Genomic DNA, 20788 nt, shown 5'->3' with positions numbered 1-20788 from the left:
CTTCTAGATCCAAGTAGAGTTTATAGCCTTTTCTTCAAACAGTGGGTATCCAGCAACAGCTGAACCCAACGACTTATTTTAAGAATGCTGAGAACCTAAAGTTAAGTTTCTCAGTCCAATGAATTTCACTGTTTGGAAGATTTTTTTTTTTTGGTCAGTTAGAGGATCACAGAAAATCTTTTATTCTTTGTGAACAACAATGTTTACGTACTGCAGGTATTATTGCATCCAAAGTTTTGTATTTCGTTACTCATACATGTGAACAGGAGAGTAAGAACTATTTTTTTGTCATTGTTCCTGTCAAAGGTCAGGAAGATTGCCTTTCTGCCTACCATATTTGTGGTGTTAAGTAGATGTAGTGAGTTGCATGAAGAAGCAAGTGGTTTGAGAGCAAGGCTTGCTAAGATAGTGTTGGAGCACTGAAGTAGATGGACTGAGGAAGACTTGAGCTTCTTGTGCCAGGAATATTTAGGACTGTTTCTGGAATTCTAGCATTTATGCAATTTTAGTGTGTTGAATTTGTCAGAATACAGATTGTGGTATCTATTTAAATTGAATTTCCCAATTCCCTTATCTTTCTCCATAGTAAGCCAGAAAACCTTTTGAATAATTCCAACTATTTAAAAATAAAATAAGAGTGTGCATATGTGGTTTTGCTTCACTTGTACAAATTCTGTAATATACTATGGTCTTAAGGTGGAGCAGAAGTAACTGCACCAGGAGGAGATACAAAAAGACACGTATCATTTTGATCTGGAAAGTGGTGACACTGGTAGCTATACCCGTGTGATATCTAGTACTCAATTTCTAAAAAATTCTGATTTAATATGGGGCTTGAGAATTCATCCTAGTATTGTGACTATGCAGAAGCAATGTGCTTGAACTTCAGGGACTAACAAATCAACTCTGGATGTTTATAATTTCAGCTTTAACGTTCCTTTTTTCTGTGACTAATTAGTGTTTCTCTTTTAGTGAGACACTGATTTTTTTTCCATCTTCAGCCTGAAGTTCACTTTTAATCTTACTACAAAAACATGGGTGCCTACCTTTTGCTTACTGTGGAAGTAAACAATATTTCTTCCCTATGTGAATATGACATTGTTTTGCTCAAAGATAATTCAGTCCTCTGGATGATGAAAGCCTAAGTTTTCCACATGGTTGACGATTGCTGAATAAGCCTGTTCTGATGATGTCATTTATGCTACAAAATCTCTCCAGGTTCTGTAGATGGCTGATTACTTTCAGATTTATTAAGTCATAGGCATATTTATGTGTGAAATTGTTGTTGTTGGAATGATTTTTTTTTATCTAATTTTCTTTTTCCTGGTGATTCTTCTACACCTTTCAAGCCAGGAATTTTTTTCTTTATTGTAAATGCTCCCTGAGAAACACCAAGTTGTGCAGTCCCCAGTAAGTTTCTGACAGGACTGTCAGTAATTTTGTGTATGTGTGTGTGCCTTTTCTCATTACTAATGAAACCATATTTTTACCATTCTTTTCTCTTTAATATATATGTATATTTAGATGTGTCGCTTGTTGAGGCATGTTTCTGGAACAGAGCCCCTTGAGATTACGTGCATACATGCAGAAGATACGTTTCAGGTCACTGGCCCACAGGTATGCTTAGCTTTTATCTAGCCACTTCAACTGGACATAAATAAAACTTGCATGAGTTCTTTGGAGACCTCACATTGAACTGTTCAAAGCAGCTCTGAGAGAGTTACAGTTCAGTGTTGGGTGTTGGCTAAAATAATGCACAAGGAAGATAATCAAACCTGCAAGTGTCAGATGAATATACTATAAACATAAAATAGTAATGGTTTAAATTTTGTGGTTTGCCTGTGGAGGCATTTGTGAATTCATGTGCAACACTATTTACCAGGATGTCTTCCAATAGTAAATATTTTGTTCTTTGTCCAGATAATTTCTGCTGTAGAAACATTGGCATTGCATCCATCTAGCAAGATTGCAAAAGAAAATCTGGAGGTGTTCTGTGAGGCCTGGGAGTCTCAGCTGAGTGACATGTCTATGCTGTTAAGAGAAATCAATGACGTGTTTGAAGGAAGAAGAGGTAAGAATGCTATGTACAAATAGAAAAATTAAGTTTCTAAAACAAATGTAGTCTAAGAATTTTAGCTGTGATTTAAGAAATATTGCTTTCTTAAGACAAGAGCACAATACACTGTCCCATATCCCATACAGCAATGTGAAATCCGGGTGGTAATATGCAAATATCTTCTTCGCTTTGTAGAGATGTTGAATTAGGGTATGTTTTTCAAGGAAAAACATAGCCAGAAATTTAAAGGCCTCGTTTGTGTAAAATTAAGAATGTTTAACTTCCTGCATGGTGATTACTTTCAGCAAAATTGAATGGAACTTTTCAAAGTACTCAGAAGTATTCGACACCACTCTTTGCCAGTGGTGCCCAAATATTAGTGATTTAAGGCTTTCATCCTACCTTTTGATTTGAATAGGACATGATAATTCATGACAATCAAGATATAACTTGATTGTGTGGCATGTTTAATTCATTTCCTATATTCTGGATAATACAAATATATTCTGTACTGTCAGCTTGCATTCTTGCATTGTATTTACTTCATAATGTAGTGAATGTAGTTGTTTGATTTTTAAACTGCTGTCCTTTCTCCTGGATGGAATCTCTGATGGATCTGCACAATCTTGGGATATTTTCTTTGGTTGGTAAGTTTATTGGTATTTGTACAACATGTAGACGAGAACGCTGGAATTTTACCAGACAGATCTGTGTTTACTTTTAGCATAGGCTATCTTAAAAAAAAAAAGTTTTATTTTTCGTTTTTATTCAACATGTTTGTTTTTTTTCAAATTATGTGTTTATTGTAGCCTGATGTTATACTTCTTGCGGCTGTGTGTTTGTTTCAGTCTTTAAAGTATAATTGCATACAGATAGAATGTAATATATAATAATACTGAATGTCTTGTATTTCTAAGAATATTGCTCAGGTTAAAAAGTTCAGATTTAGGGACAGATACAGGGACTTCAACTTTTTGTACCTAAGATACAGAAAAAAGTAACTCTTTATTCAGGTTAGATGACACTTTATCAATGATACAGTCCTTCATCTTGCTGTTAACATGACACTGTTTTTTCATTATTAGAGTTTATTTTGGGAGTTTAATTTTCCTTACTTGATTGAGTTTTCATGCAAGTACTTCTTTTCTGCCAATTTTGTTGTGAGGGCAGTAAACAAGCAACCATAGGACAGCGATAGCTTAAATTGTTGCTGCTGGTTGTTAGATGAATGTGTGCCTCTGCCTGAAGATTTGTAAAAGGAAAACATACAGTGAAATTCTGAGTGGGTTTACAATAAGTGTGGGTAGCACACATTATTAGGAATGTGAGAAATACATGATTGTTATCTTACTTGTTCTTCCACCTTAGTCTGGAATGCTATATAAAGATGTGTAGCAATCTATTAGATCAGAGATCCTATTTGTGGGCCTTTTAACTTCTAGTGTCTTTTTTTCTTTTGTTTTGAGAGCCAAGGATGTATTAACTTGCTCTAAACATAGCGTTACATTTTATATAATACAATTAGAAACACAGTATTACTCTAATATTGATGTATTGCAATGAATTTGAAATTTGCAGAGCTGATTTTCAGTTGATTTTTTTTTCATATTCTTGCAATGGTCTAGCAGAGTTGAGTGATAATTTTTTTTATATCTGTATGTGTGTGTGTCTATTTGTATAAATATTAATGTAATTAAAGATATTAGGACAAGAACCATGCAGCCATAGCAAAACATACACTTGGCTCTCAAAACAAATAGTTCTTGAAGTGTTACGGCATATTCCCAGCATCTCCTTTAGTTACTAACTTTCTCTTCTCTTGTGGATGTTGTCAGCAGATAACGCATTTTCCTTAAATGGATGTTTTCCAATTTCGTTAAAGCATCATTTCACAAAGCTTCCCTAACGTTGTTGCTTGAAGGAAACAGAAGAGGATGGGTAGGTGTTGCTGAGCATGGAAAAGCATATAGGGTTAGGTGGGCCTGAGTGCAGTGAAGACTTTTTTTCTGGTTGGCATAGGCAGATGAGTCTGTGTCAATAAGTGTTTCTTGTTTCCCCAGTCTTTCCTTCAGCATAAAGTGTTCTGATACTACCTTTGGTAAGATAATGATCATACCTTCTATACTTTGCATTTCCTTAGGTGCATTGGGTCTTATATTGCCAAAAAGATGTTTAAAAAATCTTGTCTCCGTTTAGCTTGTTGCATGGCCCAGCCTAGTAAGGGATTTCTCTCAGTGAATCTGGATGGTTTCATATGAACTGTCAGTTATCTCTTTGGAATTAATTTTGGTCTCCTATATCCACTGGTTTTCTACAAAATTTTCCCCTGTGTTGTGCACAATATTTTTTTTTTTTTTTTCTGTTGTTGGACTTCAGGGTGACTCTTGAAAGAAAAAAAATCCCACCCAAATTACTCTCACCTCTTTGCTTTCAAAAAATACCCTAAAGTTGAAATTAGTAGGGTAACATTTTTTTCTTCTAGAAAACACTGCAGATAACCCAATTAACAAATTGGACTAAAATATTTGTTTGCTAAGAGATTATAAAAGTTTTGTGAACGCCATTCTTGCTCCAAACACAATGGAGTTTCACAATATTTTATAAGATTTTACTTACTCTTCTTGTAACTCATGCTACTTGTCTTAATGTTGAGGTTGGTAAAAAGTACCTTTATTTTACACTACAATGTAACAAGTGCTTTATTCCTAGTAGAATTGTGATTGTGTGTTATCAAAAGATAGAATTACAGTAAGAAGGTGTATAAATATATTTTTTCTCCTCCGTTTAAAAACTTGTATTTTTGTACCACTAATGTAAATGTTTGGCTTTGTAAGAGAGTACAGAATACAGCATAAGAGGCAAGAAACTGAATGGTGACTAAATGTGCTGGACACATCTAATAAAATAAGCATTTTTATGATTACGGGAGATTCTCATTGTTTAAACTTTTTGTTTTTTAGTAAGCAATTGCGTAATTCCTTATCCTGTGTTTCTTTCATACCTGCAAACTAGGTATTTCTGATAACAAGGTTCAAAATTCAGATGGATTGAGAGCAAAGTTTAGGTTGGAAATGAAGCCATGTTTTTTTTCAGTTGATGTGGAATCACACCAAAAATGCCTAAATAGAAGTGGGCATGTTTTGAAGGGTGGGGAGGGGGGAGCACTGCACTTTCAAGTACATTTTGAAAACCTCTCTGTGCTGTGTGGGGATGTCAGGTAAGGTAGAGCTGGACCTCCTTTGCTAATCCTAAAACCTCATATAATCCAACGGTGAGGAGACCCGTTCTGCATAGTGTTAGCCTTACCTAGTCTGAGATAAGGGCAGCCTGAGTGATGGGCACCTCTACAGGGAGGATCACAAAAAATGAGTGATTTGGCTCATCCAGTGGAGGTGATTTTTCTCTCCACTATGCAGAAAGCTGGCAATACCTAGATCAGACTAGAGGTTCTTCAATCAATCCAATCTATTGGGTGTCAGCCAGTGTTCCAGACAGTTTTTCCCCCTTTTAAATTTTGGTTTCAACGTGTTGAAAAAGAACATGAACAATCCCCTGATTGTTTTCCTTGTAACCTTGTAACCTGGCTGTAAGTATGAGAATGATTTATGAGATAACTTCCTTTTCTGCCCTCCTTTTGTTTTACTCACTTGATTTGAGAGGAGTTAAATGACCAATAGGATTTGGGAAGGCCATAGTTGATGAACAGGGGATACAGATCCTAATTTTATAATTTAGAAATTAGAGTTCTAAGAATAGACAGGTGAAGTAGGGACGTAGCTATGCTATTCACGGGTAAGACATGAAGTTAAAATTTCAAAAACTTGGAAGGAGAAACATGGATAGAACTACTAAAACCAGAAGAACAATAGAAAGTGGAAGATTGCAAGGTAAAGAGATTGAAATAAAATGAATTAAAAAAATAAAAAATTACAGAAAGCCCGTTAGGAAAAACAAAAGCAGACTGGAATAAGTGAAAGGAAGATCATAATACAGCAGAAAGCCATTTAGTATTTTAGCCTAGATCTGACTTCCAAAATATGAAAATTAAATACCTGAAAAAAAACACTTATTCTGTTTATGAAATCAAATATAAATTCTGTGCTTATACTGTTGTAGATGTATTTTTCGATGAAGGAAGATTATCTCTGGCTTGAGTAGATCTGTGCTTCTAAAAGGAATGATATCTGTGGGTCCACTCAGGGTAGGGGTGGGTTTTAATTAACATTCCAAGAAATAGGCAGGTCCTTCCTCTTTCTGAATATGGTAAGTAATTCAACCTTCCAAAGACAAATAATGGGAATTGGTAGACAAGCACAAGCATTTTTTTAAATTATTATTATATCTGTTTACCACTTCTTCCAGTTCAGCTGACATAATGCTGAACACTCACCTCTTTTGCATTTATGTCGTCTCAGCATTTATTTCTTTTCCATCCATGTTTAAGCTTTCTGGGCTTTTGAACTCTTTCATTTTGACAGTGTGCGTGTTTTTACATAGCGTTAAGGAGATTTTTTTATGCTATAGCATTTAGCTTTAGTTCTTGGTACTTACATGATTTCTTGCATCCTGTTTAGCTGATGTTTTGACACAGGGGATGTGGTAAAGTGGTTCACATAATTTTTGTAAGTCTTTATTCAGAAATCTGGTTTGCTTGTATGTATGTGTAGGCAACTAATATCTAAATAACTCTGCATTCTTAGACAAATAGGCAACTTACGCCCTGATAGCTCACCCTTTTGTAAAACTGAGAGGTGATCATGGAAGAATAAGAATTCATACTTATCAAGTGGGTTGTGGGATACTTGTCAATTTGCTGCAATTTGTTTTTTAAAAGTCCGTTGCCTAAACGTGGAGCTCATGATCTTTTTATGGTGTCAGAAGATAAAGAGCATCCTTTCAAAAAAAATCATAAACGCATAACAGAGTTGTCCTCTGAGCATTCTAACTGGAATTTCTTTAGGAGTTGATACAAGAAGCTGAAATAACATTTTATTCCTGTTTTACTGTTGCTCATTGTTTGTCCAGTGCATTATCTCCAGGCAAACATGTTACCGATATCCATTATCTCAGTCCTTTGTTTCTTCAGGATGCATGTATTTTTCACTAACTCTGAGGATTTTATTTATTTACTCGTCTTTATTTAGCAGACTTTCCTCTCCTGAATCTGTTGTAATAAATGTGAGTCTTTATTGATATTTACATTGTCTGGTAACTGGAGCTCTAATAGTAGGCTATTAGCCCTGGCTTTGTTTCCACCTGCCAATAAATTCTTCTTGACCACTTTCAGTAAATACCTGAAAAGGTTTTTTTTTTTTTTTTTTTTTTCCCAATTTATTTTGCTTGGACTTGGAATAACTGAGAATCCTGGGGATATAAGAAATAATTCAGTAAGTGTGTAAAATGATACATAATACTTTTCTTCATAAAATACAGAGCGCATGGGATACATATAGTACACTACAACATGGGGGTTTTATTATTGTTACTTAAAAAAAAAAAATCAGCGAAAACTCCACAGCTTTCTTATATCTCTCTCACTATTGACTTTGCCTACTTCAAATTTTATACCATCAAAGGCCAAGAAAAGCCTTACATGTAACTACCACAGTATGTTCTGTATTTGGCAACAACACGAGTGCATGTAGTGGATAGCTACTAGTCAATGGAGAGAGTTTCTTACTTGGGAATGCACGCTGGGGACTAGAAATCTTAAGGAGTAAAGTTGTTCAGATACTTAAGTGCCAGTTACTGAGAGCTACAATCTAAACAGAAGTTCTTAGCTTGTCTCTTTCTGAAAACACAAGATAGAGTGCTATTCCTCTTCAGTATTCAAATTACAGGTAAGTAATTCACTTTTATATGTAGTACTGCAACTTGAGGAAGGACGAAGTAAGGCATGTGGTCTGATTATTAAGATCTGCATACAAATTTTGGTGTAAATGTGTGTTCTTCCTAGGAGAGAAGCGTGTCTACCTGTCACTGCCGAGACCAGGGGTAAGTTGCTCTTGGGACTGTTTTATATGTGTTATACATTCTGTTAACTAATTGCCTTCTTTCTGTATTGCATTTAATGAGGATATAGCAATGTCTTAGTAACACAGAATCATGTAGGTTGGACAAGACCTTCAAGATCACCTAGTCCAACCTCTGACCTAACACTAACAAGTCCTCCACTAAACCATATCACTAAGGTCTAACATGCATCTTGACTGGATGACTGTCAGTAAAATACCAAACTTTGTACATTTACTAACTGAATAATAAACATATTACATGACTAGTTACCCTGGTTTTGAGTATGTTTTAATAACTAAAGTTGTAGGTTACCTTTAATTCCTATTTTTTAATGTGACATTTTGTGCCACGTACTTGACTCTTATGCTGTGTAATAATAAATGCCTGGTCACTATTAAAATAGTAAGAATACACTCAATGTACTGTAAAATAAGTCTTGGTACTCTGACTTTTTTTGGTGTTGATTTCTGAGTTGGCCTATTTTGAGGAATTGGACATGATTAGGCATATCATAGGCTCTTCTAGTAATGGGTTCTCATTTCCCTGTTTGATCTTAACAATTTATAATGCAGTAAAAAAGGCAACACCAAATGTCCAGGTTTAGCTGTGAGGTAATTAATAATCTTAGCTGGCTAACTGATATTAATTAAATTATTTCTAAGAGCATTTCTATGTTAGGAAACCACCTAAACCTTATAATAAGTCATTTAACTTGCTTGTTACATACAAATTTTTTCCACTGGGATGAGGAAGGGGAAGAACGATCTCAGAAGGTGTACAGTAAGTTCTGGGTTGTTTCTTTCTCTCCTTGCTTTCTCTCCTTAACCTGTAATGTTGAGGAATTTAAGTGTGAAATAGTCCCCATGTCTTCTGTTGTGCAAATCTTTGACTTGAAACACAGTATTATATTCCTGACCCTTAATGAAAAAGGGATAAGAGAAAAGGTCATCCATTTTAAATCCAACCTGCAGATTTAAATAGAATATAATTGTAGGCTGGGTGAGCATGGGTGATGTTGTGGAGTTAGATTTATGCAACTGTAATGTAGCAACGATTAAGGATTTGTTATATACTTTTAGAGCAGATAAAGCTATACTATGTGATTTTTATTAGCACTTGATCACTACCTACATATTAGTCAATTAATAATGATCTGAAGAAATTTGCTACAATAGGAACAGTGAAAGATTTTCACTGAAAGTGAAAGAAAGTGAAAGAAGAGTTGAAGATTTGTGAATGGCAAGATTCACTCGAGGCTTACTTGCAGGGTCCTGAGGGGGAGCAGTGTTTCTAAATCCAGTTGTGTGCTTTCAAAATAACCTCCCTAGAGTGAATTACTCGCCCTTCTCCCTTGTTGGCATTTGTCTGCGGATGAGTTTGTTCCTTGAGGAGTCAGCCCTGAGGCGCACTTCTCCTCAGGGTACCCTGAGAAGCATCCCAGCGCTGGGGGAAACTGAGGGTGCAGACTGTTATTTTGTTCCTTTAATTGCAACAGAGCTGCTTGTTGGTATGAATGGCATCCTAGGTGTCCTAGGTGAGGACAGAGCAGTGGTGACAATTCATATGTGTGCTTAATGCACAGCTATGTTTTCCTCTGTAGCATTAGATGTCAAATCATGGTTTAAAAGTTGAGTGGTAACTGCTCATGTGATTTTATTTTATTTTTTTAACCAATTTTTCTATTCAAATAGTGTGAGTCTGGAGAAAACTACAAAGTTGACAAACATTTTGAGGTTTCTTTAGTTATTTGTGGATAGAGAAATACGTGCTGGTTTTCTTGAATACCTTTCACTCAGCAGCTTAAATTTTTGCCATATCTTGTAGCCCAAAGTTTGTAAGCAAATAGGAATCTAGTTTGGCTTTGTATTTATTTCTTCTTTTAAGACTCTGCTGTTCAAGAAATATTAGTTTTAAGGTGATATACACAGTGTACTCAAACTTAAATGACAAGGAGCATCAATTCATACTATTTTTTTTTTCTAAATCTTTTGCTGTGAGATCAGCTTGTCCTATCTCTAATACATAGGCAGAATTACAGTGTGTAGTCTGGGTAGACATTGATAAGATTCAAAATGTTTAAAAACTTGGGGATGGGAAAGAGAAATGGCATGACAGCTAAACTCAGAGCAGCAAATTGCAGTAGGAAGTTAACAGTAGTGTTTTATTTTTGCTCAGATTCCTCACGTCAGAGATGGAGACCACACCTGGAGCTTATTTATGATGCTATTCATAATGAGTAGTGCTCCTGCTCTTCACCCTCCGGCAGGGATTCCTTAGCTTAATTTGCCTGAGTATTCCCACTAATTAATAGCAGCTCTTTTTAGTTCCTCAGGCAAGGTTCTCAATCCTGCACTCTTTGTCATCCAACCTCCTCTAGTGGCTGACATTTACCTCTCCAAGCTACAACAACTTTGTTCTTTTCATTTCCCTGCACTCCAGTGCAGTTTCTCGGTGTGGACTCTAGCTCCCTTATTTTTTAGTTTCTGCTCTCTTTGCACAGTGACAGAGATTATTAGCACGTGAAGTTAAAGCCTGAAACTACTGCTCTTCTACATGCAAATTAATTTGCAACAAATCATGTATTACTGCGTACATCTGTACAGTGTGCAAGTTTGCAAGCTCTGTCTTACCAAGTATTCCACTCACATCAGTACCACTAATTATTGTTTAATTTGAGCCAATATTTGGCTTGCAGTTAAACATATTTTAGATAGTTTGTGGCTTAAATAGGAGAAGGGAAGAAAAAAAAGTTAAGAATTTCAATATTTGTATCCATCTACTTCAGCAAACTGACACAGAATGACAGAATGATCAGCCACGTTGTCACGCCAGCATTTACATGGATTGTACCCTAGATCAGCTTGGAAGTTGGTTCAGCTGGTACCAAGTCACTGTCACAGCAGTGTCATATTTGTAGGGAAAATTAGCACAGTTGTACTGGATTATGACTATTTAGCAGTACCTATTACTCGGGATTTTGAGGATAAGGGGAAAAGATGGTATGGTGCAAGGAAGTAGAGAAGAGACATGAGTCTGAGAACTGTGGTCTCAGACATTTCAAGGTCTTCTCCTTGAAATGTTACCGTGTCTGCAGGCACAGACCCTGTCTGCACTTGCCATTTCAGAAAAACAGTCAAATTGGAACAGATTCCCAGCTTCTGTTGAGAAGGTTGTCCGAACTGCTGGAATTTTCCTGCACAGTCTGAGTATACACAGCCATCTCCTTTTGATTTGTTTGTAAAAAGTATTACCAATTCTTTTTATTTAAAAATATTATTTTTTTGTTTGAAACAGAAGCATAATGCAAATCTGAAAGCACTAAAGCCAGTCAAACTAGATACTGAGGTAAGACACCATCATTTAAAAAAAAAAAATATTAAAAAAAAAAAATCATCATGTCTAAAGAATGTATTCTCATGTGTTATGAATATTATCACCCTTTATAGGAACAAGCAAAAATTGCAAAACTTGGATTAGAATTGCACCTGCTCACATCTGAAGTGGACTCTGAGACAGAGAAATGGGAGGATCAGGAGAATGAGATTGTACAACATGGGCAAGGCATGTCAAGTATGGCTTATTCCATGTATTTATTTACCAGGTAATTATGCTGCATGCAGTATGTTTCAATGGCAAGAAGAGAATTAGAAGCATTTATAAGAAATAAGACAAATTTATTTTCAGAGTATAAGTATCAGGGGACAGTTGGAAAGCAGCTTTAATTTCTGTCCTTACTGATCTTTGCTGTACTGAAGGGAATTTTTAAAATTGCCTGCACAATGTCAGCCTCTTTGAATAATTTAGGATTTTTTGATGAAAAATTAGAGGTTAATCTCACCTAGTAGTCCAATAATATTCAGTATGCCAGAAGACCCAGATTTGTGTCCTTGCTCAGCTGATGAGGACTGAACAACTAATTTCCCAACAGTGCCCTAGTCACTGAAGTATTTATATAATACTGTGAAACGAGGCTTCTGTAATAAGTTCTGTGAAGCATCTTCCAAAAGAGTGGAATTTTACAGTTCAGTGGTGTTAATGCTTCCATAAGTGGAAGACCTAAGACTTTCTGGGATAGAGTGCTTTAATAGATAGGTGAAACATTTTAAGCAGTAACTGATTTTTTTTTTTCTTTGCAAAAGCTCCTTGGTTGTTACCTAGCTTTATGGCTTAATTTCCTGTGGTCCGCCATTCACTCTGCGCCCTCGTGTGTTCGTTTTTAAGCATCATGCTGTCACCATTCAAATACAACTTAGTCCCTGTTCTTAGCTATGAGACACTGAGTATTAGTACTTCACTATCTTTACTGGTAGATTTTCTACTTTCAGTAGTTAAATATATTCTGTGTTTGATAAGATTTTAGCATGCCCTTTTTCATTCTTGTAATTTTCAGGTCCTTCTGTGTTTCGCAGAAATACTTCACTCTAGAAAAGAGCAGAGGCTTAGTTACTGGCACCAGGGGGAGGGGAGCACACCACCTCTTTTCTAGCCGATAAATGAGATAAGACTCCTTTCTAGAGTCTACACTTCAAAGAGTGTATCAGTGTACCCTTCTTTTCAAATAAAATGGGAGGAAAGTGTTAGAATGCTAGCTACTGAAAACATATTGCTACTGCAGCATGCAGGTTTGTATTAATGAAAGAGCTCTGAAATGAAAGAGCTTTTTAAATACCTATGCAGAGGTGCCTTGTTCGTTTATGGTGCCAAGTATTTATTTATTTATAATAGTTACATGGAGCATGTTAAGAGAGTAGGCATTAAGAGATGTATCAAGAGGACGAGTACAAACCATCCAACAAAGATTTAGGGATCACATCTGCCTTGTGGTATTACAAATGTGTTCCCATCTCCCCCACACCTGGTGTGTTTGTGTGAGAGACAGAGAATATAAATTGTACAGGAAGCCAGCAAAATATTCTGTAATCTATACATGGCATATATTCTGTTTTCATTGTTTCCACAGAGGAGAAGGACTTCTGAAAACCACTCAAGATTTATTTCATCAAGCAGAGGTAATACATTTATAATGAACTGGGAGTTAGGGATTCTGAATGAAGAACAAAATGCAACTTTAACTCTTTGATTGTTTATACATGAGTACAGAGTATCAGAAATTGACTGGCAACTGTACAACTTATGCTGTATGCAACAGCATAACTCTGGTACTTTCTGAAAGATAACATTCCAGTGTTCTGGTGGGACCTTATTTAAGACATGACTTAATTTGAGATTCCAGTTAGGAATGGGAAATAGTGGCCTTCAGTGCAATAGTATTCTTTAGTATTCTTCATTGTGTCACTTAGTTTAGTCCCTGATAGTGCTAACAGATACTCATCCTAATCTGAGCAGCAGTATCAGGAAAGGAAGAAGATGCAAAAATATGAATGATACAAACAAAAAGACAAGGATAAGAAGATGCAAAAATATGAATGATACAAACAAAACAAACAAAAAGACAAGGGACCAAATGAGGGAGTGTAGTGTGATGTTTCCAAAGTATGGATGTTTAACAGGAGACCAGTTACCTGTGTTAGGACAGTAAGCAAACATGGCAAGGTATCATCTAACCACAACATTTTTGTGAGCTGCTCCAATTCAAGAAATGTTTTCCATATGTAAAGAGAAAAACTTTTAAAACTTTGCTTATGTGGGAGAATGGCAATGTGTTAGTGTAGGTTTTTACTTCAGAAATCACTTCAAACTTGTTATTATAAATGTATGCATCTCACACAACTATTTCCTGTTACCCTTTTAGAGTACACTATTTATTAAAACAAAAGGGAAAAAGACTGGTGGTTCATTTGCTTCACTTTTTCTCTTTTAACGTGTTTTTTTAACACTTTCAGATTTTTGCAACAGAAGGCATGAAGCTTGCTTCAGCTTTTCAAGCCTTTTCTGATCAGGTGATGTATGACAACTGAAAAGCCCTTCAGATTATGATTTTAGTGATAGAACTTAAAGGCTGGTTGTTTTGTCTTCTCCATTAACTTAATATTGGAGTCTAACAGAGTGGTTTTGTCTTCTTAAAACATACTTCAGATACACAATGACGACAAACCTTTGCTTCTGCTGGAAGCTGAAAAACTGATCCCTATGTGCAAGCAGCTCCAAATAACAGCAAAAGCTTCTGTTCAGGGTAAAAGTGCCATATTTACAAAGGTAAAGTAAAAATTATATACATTTCTGAGAACTTAACTTGTTTTGAAATACAGTATCTTAGTAATTTATGCTCCTGATAAAACATGAAACAGTTAATGATAACTGAGTTTCTTCAACTGACAGGTCCATAAAAATTAACAAGTACAAAATTTTACATTGCAGAAGCATTTTTCTGCAATGCAATATATCCTTGTTGCTGTTCCTTATGTAGAAGAGGAATTTACTTCAACTTGAAGTATTTTGCACTTAGCATGGTTTGAGAAGCTGATGTGCAAAGTAAAGAGGAAGAACAGTAAGAACTGTTTCTCTTGATGAAAATATTCTGTTTACTGTCTCACTGGTCACTGTAACCGAAGCCATTTACTGCAGTATCCTGTGTTAGGAAAGGATGTTTTTCAGCACAGGGGCAACTGCTTTAAGGACTTTTTTCTTCCCCCACTAGCAGAGCAGGGCTTCAGTGAAGTTTATCCTGACCTCACACTGAGAGTTTGAAAGGAGGCAAAATATGATACATTGGCACCCAGCATATATGGAAGCCTGCAGGTGGATAGTTTGAACAGTACTCCCAGGCTTATGTGACTATTTTCTAAAGGGAGCATGGATATCCAAATTTTGTCTAACTGGCCCAGATTTATCATTAATATTGATGTTTTATGGAATGGTTTCCTTACCAGTAACTTACCAACTTGTAGAGTATAAGAATCAATATAATAAATAAAACAGTTTTTTCTTTGTTATTGTTAAAAATAGTGAAACTACCATTTGGGTTTTGGATCCCACTTAGTAAAAGATCTGGATTTCACTTTGGATTTCATTTAGTAAAGAGTTTACAAAAAAAAAAAAAAAAAAAAAAAGGAAAGTTGTCCACAGACTTCCACTACATTGCTTTTTACTGCTGAGAACACTTTTCAAGGAACTTGTCCACATCTCTCTCAACTTTTACCCACTACGTAAATAGAGGTTCTGGAATTTTATCATGGTGAAACCGAGAATTCTCAGCTGAATAATATGAGATGGTATTTATCTTACTGTAAGCCACATAACTTTATTTATATGAATTATAGTTAACCGTAGCTCACTAAGAAGTGCACAAAGCATTAACAAAGGCAATTTGTATTACCACCACTAATAATTATTGTTATTCTCGTGTTATGGATGCTTTACATAAATTCCAAACCCCAAAGACTCTACTCATGAAGTACACGCTTGCTTCTCAGAAGGTAGAGAGCCTATTCTAGACTGCCCAGTTTTTTCTATCACTCTTTTTTTTTTTTTAATATGTAAACTTACACATAGCTGCCATAAAAGTTTCTGCATTGCTACCATAAGTAAATCTACAAATCTGAGTAGTGATTAGAGGTCAGGCTTGTTAAGGAGCAGCTTAAGGAGCAGCAGTGGGATCTGTTTTTCTGTGCAGCTGGGTGTTTGTTTCCAATTAGCCATGTTTCAATTTTGTGGGAGGGACAGCTGAGTTCTGAAAGGGGCTGGACCATCCAAGCTAACCAAAACAAAGTCAGCACCTGAGAGCTACTGGTTGGTTTGTTTTACACTCACTAGCTAAACTAATCAGGAACTCCAGTCTCTTTATAGCTCCGTAGTGCTGAAAGGCTATCAAATCAATGTTTCTGAACAGCCCAAACTTGTGAGCTGTGCTGAGCATTATACATAAAGCTTAAATTCAAATGGTTCAAGATTTAGTTAACCTTTAGTATAACTCATATCATGGTCCAGGTAAGGCTTACATGTCACGCTGCTTTCTAAATCTTGCTGACAGGATGTTGACCAAAATAATAAATAAAATTTTGAAATACATACATTACTCTCTAATACGGTATTATTTTTAGTTCCTTCTCCTGAGCTGTGTGTCATTCTCTTGTTTCCCAGCCCAAGTCTCCCTTTAACAGAAGGGATGCTGTTGCTTTATGAGCAGTAGAAAAATCCAAAATGGCTAGGCAAAACTTTCTGATCAGAAGAGATATTTACGAAGGATAAATGTTATCCCTTCAAGCTCAAAATAGATTATCATCTTATGTACTAAATAGTTGCCTGAAAAAAGTAATCAGTGGTCTTATTCTACTGTACTTGCCTTGTTTAGGTTGATGCATGCATTCAGAAAACAAGGAACGTGATGACTCTGTTATGTCAACTTCTTCCACTTTGCAGCAAATTAATGAGAAAGGTACTTGATTCATCTGCAGTATTTTAGTTTTTTCTTGTTTGCTTTTTGTTCGTTCATGTTTTTAAAAATAAATCTTCTTTTTATACAGAATAAAGCAGGAAACGGCTATCTTAAACCTGCTCCACCATGGAGAGAAGACAGAATAAGAACCGGCACAAATGCACATGCTCCAGAAAGGAGAGCTGAGACATTTGGCATCAAATCTTTGGAAAATCATGTAACAAACATGACGTTTTTAGAGAGCAAGTAATTATAGCACTTAGAAATGCAGGAACTCTATCAGAGAATAACACTTGCTGAAGTTTCAATTTTGCTTTCATTTGTGGAAAGTCAAACCAGGTTAATCTGAATTAAAACCCTTGACCTTTGTCACATCTAATAGATGTCCCTAACAATTACAGCACCAGCTAGTGTAATCGTTATATATTTTTATAATGTGAATGAATTTCCTACGCTCGCTATCAATACTGGTTTTGTAGTTAATGCTTCTGAATGTCTTAATGGATGTTCCAACCCAAAGATGCTGCTAATAGACAGTTCACGTAAAGAACCTTGTGCTCAATATGCTATACACGTATGTAACACTACTGCTGAAGTCTGTAAGCTCATCTCTGGCCTGCTTCAGTCTATGAATTTGTAAAGCCCAATCAGGAATATAGTCTGAAAGGCTGTGGCCTAAAGCACTGAAATGTTACCTTAGTTTTGAGTTGTACCTGCAATGAAGTATAGCCCTAGGAAAAAACACTCCTGCAATAGCTCAACAATGAATCTTAATTTTGTTGGCATGATTCATTTTTCCCAAAGTATACTTCTAACTCATTAGTACCCCTGTCTCAATACCTTCTCCTTTTACTATCTTTATTTGTAGATAGCTGTTGATGCTTCCTTTTTGATTAAAACTTACTGAGCAGAATTTGAATTGCATGTGGAACCACTGAAGTATTATGTAGACTTTATAGCATATAAAATTGAAGTAAATAGATACTGATTATAACAAACTTCTGTAGAAAGGGCATTATTTGACTTTAGAATGCTAGGAACACAACCTGGTATGAAATACTTCTTTTCAAGTTTATCTGTTCTTTGTATACAGGCTCCTGTTACATTTTATTTTCAGTTCACCTTTGTCAAACTCCATTAGCTTAGCTAAATTACATGACAACTAAATTACGTGATTCTTCTGTATTATGCTTGCACTAAGCAGAAGTAAAGAAGCCTGTGGAACACAAATATTCTCCAAAATATCAATCTGTGGTTATTTAAAAGCTTGTTGTAGTACTAGAATTGAGGGGAAAAAAAAGAAAGAAAATTTTCATATACAAAACGGACTGTTTTATTCTCGTGTGAAACCAGTGTTTTAAGTTCCATGTTTAAAAACAGACACACAGGCCTTTTAATCCTATGAAAGTTACAGTGTCCAAGAAACTTATTAACTATCAAATACAGATGATGCCTGTATAATTAACTTCATGCAGAATTATTATGACGTTTCAACAAAACTTCCTCATATTCCTCCTGCGTCAGAAGTCCCTGAGTTATACTCTTGCTCTCTTCAAATTTGGGTAGAACCACTGCAATGTATCCCTCAGTTGATGGCTAAAAAGCAAGAGTGAAGTTAGTAGTAAAATAAAGGTTAGAAAATAAGAAGTAAGAAAGTTTCTTACCTTTTCTTGCAAAATAGCTGGATTGCTAAGAATGTTTTCATTCACTTCTATCAGTCGTCCTCGTATACAACTGTAAAAGTAGTTAGAGTCAGTAAATGTGCATGGTATGTCAGGCTGGGGGGCAGAGGAAAACATCCTTACCTATAAATGGTGTACTCTTCTCCATCTGTTGAGGATATCCTGCACAGTGGGGCAAGTTCTGTTAAAAACTGAGCTCCCTGCATTTGAAAAGAAAAAAATAATGTATACATTTATATATACACACACTTAATTACACAGGCGTTCTAAGATACCATCAGCAACATAACAAGTTTGTAACTTGCTCAGAACAAAGCAAGGAAGTGGGATAGTTACAGCTCATTGCAAGTTATGTATTTATGCTTTCCTACTGAAGAGATGATAACTGTGTGCACAAATAGAAGCTTGTAAAAGCTTACAAGTTTACTTATAACTGGTTCTTGTGGAATAACAGATTTGTAGTTTAAAGAAATTAGAATAAGCAAAAAGAGGAGAAAAATATAGCTCAGTTAACTTTAGCATAAGCAGTTTTAACTACACATTTGAAAACCCACCAGGAAAAACTGAACAAGGCCATCTGCTGTCTAGGTCTATTTGACAAAAACAGCTTCCAAATGGCTTGGCATTTTGGTGAAAAGTTTTGTTGTTTTTTTTTTTTTTTCATCTATTAAGGGATGTTTAAGTCCCTCTATATACCACAACAAAATGACTTAAGAGACTATTAACATTGGTTTGAGCAACACTGGAAACCACCAAAACTGTATGATCACTGTAACACCCTGGTCAGGATGCTCTCTCTCTCACATCATAATTATTTAACTAGGGAGGGGCTTAGCAAGTTACCTTTGTGTTTTATTTAAATTTCAATTCTAGAAAAGACAAAGTTTCAGGCAGTTTGAGAGACTAAAATGAAAGCTAACCAAATCAAAAAGACCTACCCTTTTTGACTTCCCAGAGACCTTATTCTGAAGTCTGCTACAGTTGGGGCTGATTTGGTAATTAATACTTTTAATTGTTTTTCCATTTTGAAGAAGAGGGTGGGCTTCTGCCAAGGTGATGACACAGATTCTGCAAGAAGAGTTATAATTATTATGCTGTAGTTGTGAAAAGCCATGCCCTTATGTACTCAAAACAAGCTCCAAAACTTTCTCTGCCAGTACTGGTGGGATTTAAAACCAAGACTGGGACTTCACTTGAGCTTCTCGTCTGAAATACTAGCAAGACTTTCGCTGCTGGATACTTGATCTTCCACAGTATATAGTAGAAGTTCTTGCTGTAGTTTAGTAGGGAAGTTCAGGTGATAGTTGGGTCACTGAGCAGGCACCCAGTAGACCCAACAACAGCATGGGGGTTGCACAAGGTAACATACAAAGCTATTTACCTGAGCTAATGATGAAGAACTTACAGTAATTATTGCCTGTGGATAAGATAGAGATTTAGTTTCCTACTCAGAAAAATGTCAGCTACTGGACCACACTGAACAAGCTTTCTTCAGGGCTTCTTACCTGAAGTGAGCTGTACCAAACTGAATGAGAATTGAACTCTGACCTAAAGCAACCCACAGAGAAGATGCTTCATTTTGAGACACTAGGCTGTCATCAAAAACCAGAAAACTTGGTAATTACACAGAACCAGAGCTTTTATACAGCGTTGCACCCCATGCGAACACACTTGATTGACTTCTATTGGGACTGTTGAAGTAGTCACTTCAAGAAGCTGAAGTAAAGCTCGGTTTGCTTTTGAAGGATGATGATATAGCAGAAGGCAACAGTTCTGGGAATAGTCAAAGGTGAAGCTGGGGGCTGTCAGTGGTCCACCTGTGAGCTGGGCTTTAGCTAAACCTGCTGCTCGCATCCCATCCTTTTCTAAAGGCTGAGAATTTCTTGTCACAAAACTGGGGCGCTTAAGACAAACCCAGCTGCAGAGCTGAGCCCTAACTCCCCCCCTATTTTAGACCCGCACTTAATGCACGAAGCCCACAGCTGCAGCGCCGGAGCTCCGCAGGGTCTGGGCGAGCAGCTCCCACAAGGGGGAGCCGGATCCCGGCGAACAGGGGCACGGCGGTCCCGGGAAGCTCCGCAGCAGCTGAGAGGAACCAGAAACGCTGCTTCCTCCTGACCCTGGCGGCTTCCTGCGAGGAGGAGGAGGAGGAGGAGGAGGTGCGAGCTGGCACCTCGCCATTAGCGCTGAGACCTCGCAGTGCAATTCAGAAAGGGCTTTTGCGATGCTAAGAGGCACCAAACCGAGCCCATAAGGGCCAAGAGGATGTTTTACCGAGCACCCACACCCGGAAAGCCGGGCTCCCACAGCCCGGAGCCCGCGGCCACTCGCCTGTTGGAGTGCTGCAGCACGCAGAAGTCCTCGCACGGCCGCCCCTTCACGTCTGCAAGAGGCCACAAAGAGGGGTGAGGCGGCGGGCCCGCTGCCCCGGCTCCCTCCCTGCAGCTCTTCCTGCATTGCTCCCCGCGCACCTGGCTTGTACCAGCGGGTGAAGTACCGCGCCGCCCCGCCGCCGCCCGCCCGCCCCGCCGCCATCTCGCCGCCCGCCGGGCGCAGGCGTGGGGCGGCCCCGCCCCGGTGCCACAGAGCCCGCAGCGGGAGGAGGGGGCGAGGCCCCGGCCCAGAGCAGCTGGGGGAGCCCCAGCCCTGCAGGTGCTCAAGGCCAGGCTGGATGGGGCTTTGGGCAGCCTGGTCTAGTGG

The 20788-nt window shown here is 37.3% G+C and overlaps 2 protein-coding genes across 3 annotated transcripts in view; one reads left to right on the top strand and one right to left on the bottom strand.

The window, feature by feature from the left end:
- The window catches only part of CTNNAL1 (catenin alpha like 1), a 56537-nt gene extending 39133 nt beyond the window's left edge, over positions 1 to 17404 (top strand). The window contains exons 10-19 of the mRNA XM_038175727.2: positions 1525 to 1617; positions 1921 to 2071; positions 8013 to 8050; positions 11366 to 11416; positions 11518 to 11672; positions 13032 to 13080; positions 13915 to 13971; positions 14108 to 14227; positions 16323 to 16406; positions 16495 to 17404. Coding sequence (XP_038031655.1) covers positions 1525 to 1617; positions 1921 to 2071; positions 8013 to 8050; positions 11366 to 11416; positions 11518 to 11672; positions 13032 to 13080; positions 13915 to 13971; positions 14108 to 14227; positions 16323 to 16406; positions 16495 to 16656 — 960 coding nt within the window. The 3' untranslated portion in view covers positions 16657 to 17404. The remainder of the gene's footprint in view (positions 1 to 1524; positions 1618 to 1920; positions 2072 to 8012; positions 8051 to 11365; positions 11417 to 11517; positions 11673 to 13031; positions 13081 to 13914; positions 13972 to 14107; positions 14228 to 16322; positions 16407 to 16494) is intronic.
- Positions 1 to 20786, bottom strand: part of ABITRAM (actin binding transcription modulator) — a 50758-nt gene extending 29972 nt beyond the window's left edge. Inside the window, exons 1-6 of one of the 2 annotated variants that reach the window (XM_027451837.3) lie at positions 20560 to 20783; positions 20420 to 20471; positions 19027 to 19156; positions 18212 to 18288; positions 18071 to 18140; positions 17716 to 18002 (exon numbers count right to left, since the gene is read on the bottom strand). In XM_027451837.3, the coding sequence (XP_027307638.1) occupies positions 17874 to 18002; positions 18071 to 18140; positions 18212 to 18288; positions 19027 to 19156; positions 20420 to 20471; positions 20560 to 20623 (522 nt within the window). In that variant the 5' untranslated portion in view covers positions 20624 to 20783 and the 3' untranslated portion in view covers positions 17716 to 17873. Of the gene's footprint in view, positions 1 to 17715; positions 18003 to 18070; positions 18141 to 18211; positions 18289 to 19026; positions 19157 to 20419; positions 20472 to 20559 lie in introns of those variants that run through there. The other variant, XR_011807648.1, reaches the window with a different exon arrangement.
- Positions 20787 to 20788: the final 2 nt, after the last annotated feature.

The sequence above is a fragment of the Anas platyrhynchos genome, chromosome 2, assembly GCF_047663525.1.
Source record: "Anas platyrhynchos isolate ZD024472 breed Pekin duck chromosome 2, IASCAAS_PekinDuck_T2T, whole genome shotgun sequence".
NCBI classification, from domain to species: domain Eukaryota; kingdom Metazoa; phylum Chordata; class Aves; order Anseriformes; family Anatidae; genus Anas; species Anas platyrhynchos.
The sequence above is the reverse complement of the archived record's forward strand: the minus strand, read 5'-3'. Positions and strand labels throughout refer to the sequence as shown.